The sequence below is a fragment of the Chiloscyllium plagiosum genome, chromosome 35 (genome assembly GCF_004010195.1).
Source record: "Chiloscyllium plagiosum isolate BGI_BamShark_2017 chromosome 35, ASM401019v2, whole genome shotgun sequence".
Classification (NCBI taxonomy): domain Eukaryota; kingdom Metazoa; phylum Chordata; class Chondrichthyes; order Orectolobiformes; family Hemiscylliidae; genus Chiloscyllium; species Chiloscyllium plagiosum.
The window spans coordinates 36,914,545-36,926,965 of NC_057744.1; the positions used below are offsets into that span (position 1 = coordinate 36,914,545).

Below are 12,421 nucleotides of genomic sequence, written 5' to 3' on the forward strand. Positions count from 1 at the left end.
TCCAGACTGTTTAGATAGAGCTTATTATTGCAGCCATTCAATTTGAAAATTTTACAAGTTGCAGGAAAGAAAAGGTAATGACCAATGCACTGTCTCAACTTGGATGAAGTAAGGCAGAGGTGTTCAGTTGCAGGAAAATAATAGACTGAAATAGACTTATAATAAAGGTTTGCACACTTAGAGTCAATTTAATATATATGTTCTGTAGTGTCCTAATGGAGTAAGACTAAGGGTTTTTAAAAATGAAGCTGTTTTTATATGCTGTTGGTTCATTTTGTTTGGGGGGAAGTTATGACAATGTTATGACTTTAAGTCTTGTGTCTTTCCTGGTTTCTTTTCGAAAGAGATTGGTGACAGGTGACAAACAGACTCTGAGAAGATAAACTTGTGATGCCTTGATTTTAAAGTTGTAACAATAGAAGCAGCCTGAGTGAGCGCGGTTAAGCACTCGCAGATCAAGGATTTTTAGTTAGATTTCAGCAGTTGCTGTTGGGTCTTGAAGAAATTGAATCTTTTTATTCCCTCTCTCAAATACAGGCAAAAGCTGGGAATTCTCTTCCTATGTTGCTGGATTGCATGTGGAATAAAATTAGTTTTCTGAATTTGCCTTCTTGTCAATAGTGTGATAATGGGATATTACTATATTGGAATAATTAATTTGTAACAGTTTCTGTATCTCTTACTTTATTAAGTTTTCCAGTAGAGTTAAATTATTCTAAATTCTTCTTTCTTTTGTTGTATTTTAACAATAGTGTTTGAAAAAGTTGTGTTTTGCTTAATGTCGAGTAGTTTAACCAATCATATTGCATGTGGAATACAGCACCTGATATTTACCTTCAAAATAAGAAAAAATTAAGGTCTAAGTTTCCTTATTAATATATTTTGAAAGGGTCTGGTCTGGTCCAGAACACTGTCCCTTCCTGTTTCACACCTGGACTGAGACTGTCCCTGTGTGTGTCACACCTGGATTGAGACTGTCCCTGTGCATGTCACACCTGGACTGAGACTGTCCCTGTGCATGTCACACCTGGATTGAGTCTGTCTCTGTGCGTGTCATACCTGGACTGAGACTGTCCCTGTGCATGTCACACCTGGACTGAGACTGTCTCTGTGTGTGTCACACCTGGACTGAGTCTGTCTCTGTGCGTGTCATACCTGGACTGAGACTGTCTCCGTGTGTGTCACACCTGGACTGAGACTGTCCCTGTGCATGTCACACCTGGATTGAGTCTGTCTCTGTGCGTGTCATACCTGGACTGAGACTGTCTCCGTGTGTGTCACACCTGGACTGAGACTGTCCCTGTGCATGTCACACCTGGACTGAGACTGTCGCTGTGTGTGTCACACCTGGACTGAGTCTGTCTCTGTGCGTGTCACACCTGGACTGAGACTGTCTCTGTGTGTGTCACACGTGAACTGAGTCTGTCTTTGCATGTGTCACTCCTGGACTGAGACTGTCCCTGTGTGTGTCACACCTGGACTGAGACTGTCTCTGTGTGTGTCACACCTGGACTGAGACTGTCCCTGTGTCTGTCACACCTGGACTGAGTCTGTCTCTGTGTGTGTCACACCTGGACTGAGACTGTCTCTGTGTGTGTGTCACACCTGGACTGAGTCTGTCTCTGTGTGTGTCACACCTAGACTGAGACTGTCCCTGTGTGTGTCACACCTGGACTGAGTCTGTCTCTGTGTGTGTCACACCTGGACTGAGTCTGTTCCTGTGCATGTCACACCTGGATTGAGACTATTCCTGTGTGTGTCACACCTGGACTGAGTCTGTTCTTGTGGGTGTCACACTTAGACTGAGACTGTCCCTGTGTGTGTCACATCTGGACTGAGACTGTCCCTGTGTGTTAAACCTGGAGTGAAACTATCATTCTATGTGTCACACCTGGAGTGAGAAGGACCCTCCCTATGTCACAACTGGACTGAGACTGTTCATCCTACCACAATCCTGGCTTGGTGTTATCTAAAGCTTCCTCCTGTTATGAGTGAATGTCCATCATAAAAATGACATATTTCATTTTACTAGAAGCTTGGAGATATAAGTACCAAATACACATTAACTGAGATGTGAAATTAATGTTTACATTTTAGTTTCATTGACTTCATTGAGTTGGAATACAGGGTTATCGTATGCTTTCTTCTCATTGCGTTTGGCCTCCCTCTCTGCCTGCAGACAATGGGCACAGTGTGGAGTATCGACCTGAACAGTCTTACCAAAGTTGGAGAAATCAACTCTGTACTTCCCTTCTTTTGATTTGGAGACAATGGGGGCAAATCTATAGCCCCAGAAGACTTCGTCTGGGATGTAAGATGTTCTCACCTGGCAGGTGGCGCTGGTGGCCTCTATGGTGCCATCCAGGAACACTACCAACTCAAAATCTTGCTGCTTGATGGTCTCGGCTGACATCTCATAGAAGGGACTGGTCTTGTCAATAATGTGATAGATAGTGAGAGGAGATATGAAAAATAGATTCTCATTCCCTGCATCAACAATAAAATCAATGTTGACTTGATCCATGATAATGGTCTCACCCTCTAGAGTCACTGTGGTTTTCAAAAGCTTTCCATAAATGTGGCTGCTAATCAGAAGACTTTTCCTGAGGTTGGCTACTCGGATCAGGAGACACAGTTTTCCCCCACGTTTGCTGATGACAGCGGTTTTACTGAAGGTGATGGTTTTGGCATGTTTCTTTGGTCGAGAGATCTTGGCCAGGATGGCACCGCACATGAAGGAATTAATGATGACACCAAGGATGGATTGAGTCACCAAGAGGAAGATGGCTTCACCACACTGTTCCGTCACACATCTGAACCCATAACCAATCGTGACCTGAGTCTCCAGTGAGAAGAGAAAGGCAGATGTCAGCCCATTAAGATTCTGAACACAAGGCATATGGGTATCAGTGGGTGAAAATTCAGGAAGGTCCTTATGCATGTAAGCAACTGCGTACCACAACAAACCAAAGAGAAACCAACTTCCGAGGAAAGCTGAAATAAAGATGGTCATCTGATATCTCCATTTGAGGTCAAGGACAGTTGTCCAAATATCCACAAGGAAGCCAATCCGTGAATGCTCCTTGACGTTTCCGAATTCGATGTTACACCTCCCATCCTTGGAGACGAGACGAGCTCTCTGACGATTGTGCTCTGTTAGGTTTCGAGTCAATCTCCTGCGGAGGTATTTGAACATTCCGCAGAAAAAATACCTGTTAATCTGTGAAGACAATGCCAAAGAATACATTAAACTCCATTATTTATCCTCCAGCAAGCTCTGAGGACCCTCCCAACACATTCCAATCACAAAACTGAAGAGGAAACTTGGTTTTATCACGTTTTCTGAAATTAAAGCAAACACCATAATTTCTTTCAAAGGCTTCAACCTGGATATACGGTTAATTGAGTAGTCCACAGGAAATATCCGTAAGTGTTTAAGAAAATAACAAGATTGCATATTGCCACAAAGCAGATAAACATCTGTTAAATTTCAACTACTAGTTAGCACTAACCTGACAAATCATGATGATAAAAGAGAGAAATTTTGCTTGGTCATTGGGCATCTTTCAAGCTAAGTGTGAAGGTTAAATAAAGCGTTCAGGAGCTTGACTCACAGAAGAGCTGTAGAATTAAATTGGCCTTCATTTGGTTTTTCCAATTGAGAGCCCCACAGTTATTTGTTCACTAGATAAAGGGTCATTAAAGGATAAATGGGACACAACAAGTTTAGAGTCAAGAGTGTGTTGCTGGGAAAGCAGAGTACGCCAAGCAATATCCAAGGAGCAGGAGAATCAACGTTTCGGGCATAAGCCCTTCATCAGGGGCTTGTGGGCTGGGGCTGAGAGATAAATGGGAGGGGATGGAGTTGGGAGGAAGGTAGCTGAGAAAGCGTTGGAGGATGAAGGTGAGGGAGAAGGTGATAGGTCAGAGGGGAGAGTGATGGACAGGTCTGGAAGGTGGTGCCGAATTGTAGGCTTGGACTGGGATAATGTGGAAGGAGGAGAAATGAAGAAGCTGTGGAAATCCCCATTTTTCCCATGTGGTTGCAGGGTCCCAAGGCAGAAAATGAGGCGTTCTTCCTCCAGGTGTCAGGTGGTAATGGTTTGGTGGTGGAGGAGGCCCAGGACCTGCATGTCCTTGAAAGAGTGGGAGGGGGAGTTAAAGTGTTGATGGGTGGGGGTATCCCAGAGATGTTCTCTGAAACAGTCTGCAAGAAGGTGTCCTGTCTCCCCGATATAGACCACACCGGGTACAATTCTGCGGAATGTTCAAATACCTCCGCAGGAGATTGACTCGAAACCTAACAGAGCACAATCGTCAGAGAGCTCGTCTCGTCTCCAAGGATGGGAGGTTTAGAAAGAACAGATCATTGAGATATTCAGGCCCAGCCTGAGACAAGGACAACAGTGATAGTTGTAGTTCTAATGGAAGGCCAATTGCACAAACTCTAGCTTTGAGTTAGGCACATGTTACTTAAACCACAGATCTGACTCATATTGGTGATCCTAGATATAGGAGGACAAGCCTAATGTTGAAAAAAGAAATAAAGAGGAGGTTTTTTCTAAAATTAATTCATGAATTGTGGATTTTGCTGGTAAGGTCAGTTCTTATTGCCCATCCATAATTGCCCTTGTCATGGGTACAAATAGTTGCATGCTGGAACCACTGCAGTCTGTCTAATGCAGATGTACTCACAGTCAGGGAAGAAGTTCCAGGACTCTGAACCTGGGAGACTGAAGAAATTGCAATCAATTTAAACAGCAAGGATGGTGCGTGACTTGGAGAGGAGGGTGTAGGCACTGGTTTTGCTGTTCTAGCTAATGGGGGTTATTAGTTTGGAAGATTGTGTCAAAGGAGGCTTGGTAAAGGGAACATTTCACATAGTGTAAGGTAAAAATTCAACTGAGTGTTAATCTGATTGGACAAAATAACTGCACAGAGACTGATATCGATCACCAAGTTGCCCTTTATTTACACATGCACAGTGCACAGGCTGTGATCAGCCAGCTCAGAGTCAATGTCTAGACTGAGGAAATCTTCTGAATCTCCTGTTTATATTTGTCAGCCAGGGCTCCCTGATTGGCTCAGGTTAACAACCCCAATCAAAGATCTCATAGTCAATGAGATCCACCTGGCCATGCTTCCACAGTGGACAACAGGGACTGAATAATTAGATTCTCCAAAAATATTTTCATTATCTCTACAGCTGAAAAAGATATCCTCAGTTTTGAGAGCGATTGGTACAAAGTGATGGGAATACAAAAAGGAGAGTCAAATAGGTTACCTCAGTTTTGAAAACAAAGCGTTTACCGGGGTGGCACAGTGGCTCAGTGGTTAGCACTGCAGCCTCATAGCACCTGGGTTCAATTCCCACCTTGGGTGACTGTCTGTGTGGAGTTTGCATATTCCCCCCGTGTCTGCGTGGGTTTCCTCCGGGTGCTCCAGTTTCCTCCCACAATCCAAAGATATGCAGGTCAGGTAAATTGGCCATGCTAAATTGCCCATAGTGTTAGGTGCATTCGCAAATGTAGGGTGGGGGAGTGGGTCTGGGTGGGTTGCTCTTTGGAGGGTCGGTGTGGACTTGTTGGGCCGAAGGGCCTGTTTGCATACTGTAGGGAATCTAATCTAATATGTTGCCTGTTTTTACTGGGTAATTTTATGAGGCATCATCAATGGGATTGAGAGTCATGAAACCAGTCCTAAGTATCCATGCTGTTTATAACCTCACAAGTAAAACTGCACCCTGGAGCAGGAACAGTACCCTATAAATTAAATCATCAGAGTCAGAGTTAAACACACGAGAATATCAATTCAAATTTATAAAGAGGAGACAGAAATTACAACTTAACTGGGGTTTAGGGTTAAGTAGTTTAGATTTGGGACTGGGGTGGAGGAGAAAAATTGGAAGCCTTGAGTTTGAACATGGGATCAGGAATAGTCTATTTTATCCTTGAGTGTGCTGCACTAAACCAGTAAATCTAGTGATTCAATCCCTCAACTCCTTTCTTTCCTTCTTTGCTCAACACCTCTTGATAAGCTTGTGTAATAAAATCTATCTCCCCGCGTTTCAGGAGTTTGGCTGATTGCTGGCAGCAATCAAGACTTAACGAACTTTAGGAAGGAACAGGTCTTCCTTTAACTATTGTGAGAAGTTTTGCTAGGAAGTGAACCCTCTTGCATTGATGCTTGCATTCATTGCTGTAGCTTTTTGCATCAGTGGCGCCATTTTACTTAACTTGTGCTTATTCCTTCCTGTTCAGACTTGGCCATATTTGACTGTTCAGTCCATCTAATGTCATGGTCTGAAAACAGAAAGTGCTAGAGTTCTAAGGGAGAGTCACACTGGGCTCGAATCATGAACTCTCTCCACACTTGCTGCCAGACCTGACTGAGATAACCAGACATTTCTTCACCCAGAGTGTGGTGAGCGTGTGAACTTCTCTGCCACAGAAAGTGATTTACGCTAAAACATTGAATTCTTTTAAGGAGTTGAATATAGTTCTTAGGGTTAAAGGGATCAAAGGGTATGGGGAGAAAGCAGCAACAAGGGACTGAGTTGGATGACCAGACGTAATCATATTGAATGATAAGACAAGGCCAACAGCCTACTGTTGCTCCTATTTTCTATGTTTCTCCAGCACTTTCTTTTTGATTTTGGATTTCCAGCATTTGCTTTTATTTGATGTTATGGTAGCTGGGATTGGTATTGTCAACATAAATTTACAGTTTATCATGTCAACAGTCATGGATCAGGATATGATTAGTTACAAGTGAATGGATGCACTGCTGCTTGCTTAAATAACTCAAATTAAATTAGTCAAGTACAACTTTTCTTTCACAAAACCATGTTGACACTGCCTGGTTGCAGTGAATTAGTTTATGTGCTCCACGACAACTTCCATGATAATGAATACCAGTGAATTCCCTATGACTGATGTTAGGCTAACCAGTCTGTAGATTTTTGCCTTTCTGGTTCCCTCCTTTCTTGAATAAACAAGTTCCATTTGTGGAGTTGTAATCCAATGGGACCTTTCCAGATCTTAGGAGCAAACGTTAGAGAGGCTGGGCCTGTGCCCCAGAAATTTAGAAGACTATCGGGTGATCTTATTGAAACTTCTGAGGGGAATTAACAGGGTAGATACTGAAAGAATGTTATTGTTTGTGGAAGACAATAGGAACTGAAAAGGGTGCGGAAAAGATTTGCAAGTATTCTACTGAGACTGAAGGGTTTGAGTTAAAAAGAGAGGCTGGATAGATTGGGACTTTTATCCCTGGACTGTCGAAGGCTGAGGAGCGACCTCATAGAGATCTGTAAAATCATGAGGAGCATAGATAAGGTAAATAGCCAAGGGCTTTTCCCCAGAGCAGGGGAGTCCAAAACTAGAGGGCATAGGTTTATGTTGAGAGGGGAAAGATTTGAAAGGGACCTGAGGGACAAGTTTTTCACTTAGAGGATGGTACGTATATGGATCAAACCATGAGAGGTAGTGTAGAGGCAGGTACAATTCTAACATTTAAAGGACATTTGGAAAGATACATGTAGTTCAAACCTGGCTGTCATGGTTGAGTTGGGCCATAGGGTCTTGTTTCACCCCTGATGAAGAGGCAGTGCCCCAAAAGCTAGTGCTTCCAAATAAACCTGTTGGACTATAACGTGGTATTATGTGATTTTTAACTTTGTCCATGCTGTATAACTCTATGATTAGGGGGTAACATTTCAAATAAGGAGTCGCCCATTTAAGATGGAGAGGAGAACATTTTTTTACAAAGTATTGTTAGTCTGGGGAACTCCCTTCTCTGGTGAGAGAACAGTAAGGCAGGGTCATTAAACATCTCCAACACAGAAGTGGGTGGGTTCCTGTCTAACAAGGGAGTCAATGACTGTATTTGAGGATGTAGGAAAGTTTGGAATTGAGGTCACAATGAGATCCTCTATGATCTTATGTTAATAGTGGGTCCAATGTGAGGGCCCGAATGGCTGCAGTCATGTGTTTGTATTGATATTAACTTTGCTGACTGAAGAATTCACCAACCCATATCCCATCAATTACGACAAGCAATATAAGAACATAAAACCATAAGAAATAGAAGCAGGAATATATCAGGCAGCTCCTGGTACTTGCCTTAACTCTACCCCACAATCCACTATCCCCTGAGGGACAAAAAAAAGCCTGTCTATATCACTCTCAGTTATATTCAGAGAGGGAGCTTCCAAATCTACTGGCAGAGAGAGTTCCAGAGATTTCCAATGCTTACGCTCAGATTTAAAGGTGAAGAATAACAGCGGGTCTTGGGTGGAATGATATTGACAGTGCCTGGGGGCTATCTCACATGCTATCTCACATGATCAGGGTGTTTAGTGAACTAGCCCCACCAGCCTGAAATTGGTGCATATCCCTCCAAATCTTCCCTATGCATGAACTAATTCAAAAGTCTTTTAAGTGTAACTTCATCTGCATCCATTACTTCCTCTGGTAGTCATCATTTGGAGATGCCGGTGTTGGACTGGGGTGTACAAAGTTAAAAATCACACAGTACCAGATTATAGTCCAACAGGTTTAATTGGAAGCACACTAGCTTTCGGAGCGTCGCTTTTGAGCCCTCCACTATCACCTGATGAAGGAGCAATGCTCCAAAAGCTAGTGTGCTTCCAACTAAACCTGTTGGATTATAACCTGGTGTAGTGTGATTTTTAACTTTCCTCTGGTAGTTCATTCTACACAAGAATCACTCTCTGTATAAAAAAGTTGCCCCTCACATCCCTTTTAAATCTTTCTCCTCTCACTTTGAAAATATGCCACCTGGTTTTGAACCCTCACCTCCCCTCACCCCCACCCCCACCTGAGGGAAAAGACTCTTGTCATTCACCTTATCTAGGCCCCTCATAATTTGATAAACCTCTATACGTGTCGCCTCTCACCCTCGAATGCTCCAGTGAGAAAGGTCCCAGCCTTTCCAGTCTATTTTTATATCTCAAACCCTCCATTCTGGCAACATCCTGGTAAATATTTTCTGAACCCGCTCCAGTTTCCTATAACAAGGCAACTAGAACTGCCTCACCAATGTCATGTACAACTTCAACAAGGCATCTGAACTCTTAGACACAAAAGTCTAAGCAATGAAGGCAAGCGTACTAAACACCTTCTTAACCATCCTGTCTACATGTGAAGCAAATTTCAAAGAATTGTGTACCTGAACCTCTCGGGTTCCAGTCATTGTGAGGTAGTAGTGCTAACCACTGAGCCACCATTTTGTGAGTTTCAAAGGATGTGCATCAGAACATTATCTTTATATGTTAATATAATGCTTTGCAGGCATACAAAATGAAAATTGGAGCCAAACTATCCCAGTCTATGTTAAAGTAGTTAGCCTGAGATGTCATAAGGAACTTGGGAACAAATTCAAGAGGCTGATCTTCCTTAAGCAGACATGCTCTGAGGCTTCTCTGAGGTTCATCTACAGGCACATACACTCTAAGTGATAACGGGAGTCAGTCAGGAAGCATAGCAGGGCAGGATTTGGATGTGCGTGCAGCTGTAACTCCCTGTAAAGGCAGTGCTGAGTGTGCAGATGAGGTTAAATAAATTCTTGAGAGCTCTTGTATCGAAAAGCAGGGTGATCACAATTTCCAGAGTGAAATTTGCTAAGTTTGGAAAGATCACCTTATTGAAGACTACACTTACTGGATGATAGAGCATCTTCAACTGATTGCAAAATGTGCTCAGTGCATGGTGTATATTTGTGAAGGAGATCTCAAGGAGGAGATATTTTGATCACTGAGCACCCATGGAGAGGGAGCTCTCCTCAGGACAGGAAAAGTGATGCTGAGAGGAAAGGGCAGGTCAAGAAGAATGTCTGCAAGGTAGGGAATGTTTGGGCCAATTGTTGAGAGGTACAGGAAAAATCAGTGGAATCTACCTACCACAGGCACATACACTCTGTAAATGATAACGGGAGTCAGTCAGGAAGCATAGCAGGGCAGGATTTGGTTGTGCGTGCAGCTGTAACTCCCTGTAAAGGCAGTGCTGAGTGTGCAGATGAGATTAAATAAATTCTTGAGAGCTCTTGTATCGAAAAGCAGGGTGATCACAATTTCCAGGGTGAAGTCAGTAAGCCTGTAGTGGTTCTGAGGGATACTGGGGCTGGACAAACTCTACAGTGGGATAAAGGCCTGGCCCTAACACCTAAGAGTGCAGCTCATGCTGGGGGATTGAAAGGAGATACAGGCCAATCCCACTTTTACTGGGTAAATCTGGAGCATGACCTTGTGTTGGGACCAAACAGTGTGCAGGTCAACCCCAGTCTGCTGGTGGAGGCTGTTGATTTGCTTCTTGCTGGTGAACTGGTGGAAATAAAGATAATAACATCCCAATGGTCTCTAAGGAGCCCTTTCAGGTCAGGGAGATTGAACAACTGGAGGAACATAGAACATTACAGCGCAGTACAGGTCCTTCGACCCTCGATGTTGCGCTGATAGCTGGGATTTGCCCTGAAAGAGTGGTCACATGGTCCATACAGGCTGAGGTGGCCTTCCAGTCCAGTTATCCAATACCTTTTCCAGAGTTGAGAAGTTCCCCACAAGGCAATCAGGAACAACTCAAGCAGCTGACCCACTGTTTTAAACGTGAGCTGAAATTGCTGAGATCGAGGTTGAAACAGCCCGGAATGCTACTAAATTAGAAATGAGGAGCTTCTAGGGGAATAGAGGGCTCCTCACTGACCTGCAGCCACGGACTGGGCTGTAGTTCAGCTGAACCTGAAACCTAATCTTTACCCTAACCCTAATGATGAACATAACCTTAAATCTAACTCTAACCCGAAACCTAAACTTAACCATTACCCGAAATATATCATTAACCCTAGCCCTAATCCTAACCCTAAACTTAACCTTAAACATAACCCTGACCCTAACCATAACCCCAACACTAATCCATATGTTAATCCTAACCATAAACCTGATCCTGACCCTAGCCCTAACACTGATCCTAACCCTAACACTGACAGCAGTCCTAACCCTGACCCTAGTGAACTCATTAGATTCCGAACACTGAGAATGTCAATATGCACAAAACCCATCTCACAACAGCCAGGACTGTTACTAGCCAAAAAGCTTCTCAGGGTTTTACAGAACTTGTCACACCCACCAGATTGTGTGAAAACCCCAAACTACAATAAGACCTTCCCCGGTATTACATTTGCTGGCTTTTGGAGAACAATTCAGCAAGGGATAATGTGGGACACCTGGCCATAGGAAAACTTTGCTACCAGTAAATACCTAGCCTTATCAGCTCCCCATTTCATGTTGCCCACCCTATTCCTGTCTGGAACATAAGAAATAGGAGCAGGAGCCCATTGAGTTTGCTCCATCATTCAATATGCCTGTATTCCTGATGAAGGGCTTTTGCCCGGAACTTCGATTTTACTGCTCCTCAGATGCTGCCTGACCTGTGTGCTTTTCCAGCACCATTCTAATCTAGACTCTGGTTTCCAGCATCTGCAGTCATTGTTTTTACCTCCATCATTCAATATGATCGTGTCTAATCTGATTGTGGTCTGAACATCATTTCCCTGCCGGCTCTCCCTGCTAACCACTTTATTAGGCAAGAATCGTGGGCGGCACGGTGGCACAGTGGTTAGCACTGTTGCCTCACGGCGCTAGAGACCCGGGTTCAATTCCTGCCTCAGGGTTTCCTCCAGGTGCTCCAGTTTCCTCCCACATTCCAAAGATGTGCAGGTGAGGTGAATTGGCCATGCTAAATTGCCCATAGTGTTAGGTAAGGGGTAAATGTAGGGGTATGGGTGGGTTGCGCTTCGGCGGGTCGGTGTGGACTTTGTTGGGCCGAAAGGCCTGTTTCCACACAGTAATGTAATGTAATGTAATCTAATCTATAATAGGTGCACTGAAGACTGGAAGGTACCACATGTGTATCTCTGTATATCACAAAAATGATCCAAGAGAATAATTTTCACTCACAATATGATGCTAAGCTGCTCCAGACTGTATCCAATGAATTTTTCCAATAACTGATGCATCTTTTTAATTCCTCACACATTGATTATAAACAGTAGGAGTTCTGTGCAACTCACAACTCTGTAACTTTTATAAATTCCAATGAGTTTCTACATCAAGAAGTGGTCAAGAAATTCGGAAGACCTTCAAGAATTACATACTTGTCAATATACAGCCCATAACATGGGGTGTTCACTGTTCTGATTCAGGCTTCCTGATCATTGTGTAAAGTCAGCAGCTTATGTGACACATTCTCAAAAATATTGGCTCATTAACTGTCATGTAAAGGATTCAGGACCGTAGAGCAACATGATGATGATGTCTGGATTAGTGGTGCTGGAAAAGCACAGCAGTTCAGGCAGCATTCGAGGAGCAGTAAAATCAACGTTTCGGGCAGAAAGTCTGAAGGGT

General features: G+C 43.5%; 1 protein-coding gene across 1 annotated transcript; it reads right to left on the reverse strand.

Annotated features, from left to right (window-relative positions):
* Positions 1-1,692: 1,692 nt before the first annotated feature.
* Positions 1,693-3,263, reverse strand: LOC122540531 (ATP-sensitive inward rectifier potassium channel 1-like). Its single transcript, XM_043676394.1, has one exon. The coding sequence runs from the start codon at positions 3,245-3,247 to the stop codon at positions 2,087-2,089; it is 1,161 nt and encodes a 386-aa protein (XP_043532329.1). The 5' UTR covers positions 3,248-3,263; the 3' UTR covers positions 1,693-2,086.
* Between the last annotated feature and the right edge of the window lie 9,158 nt (positions 3,264-12,421).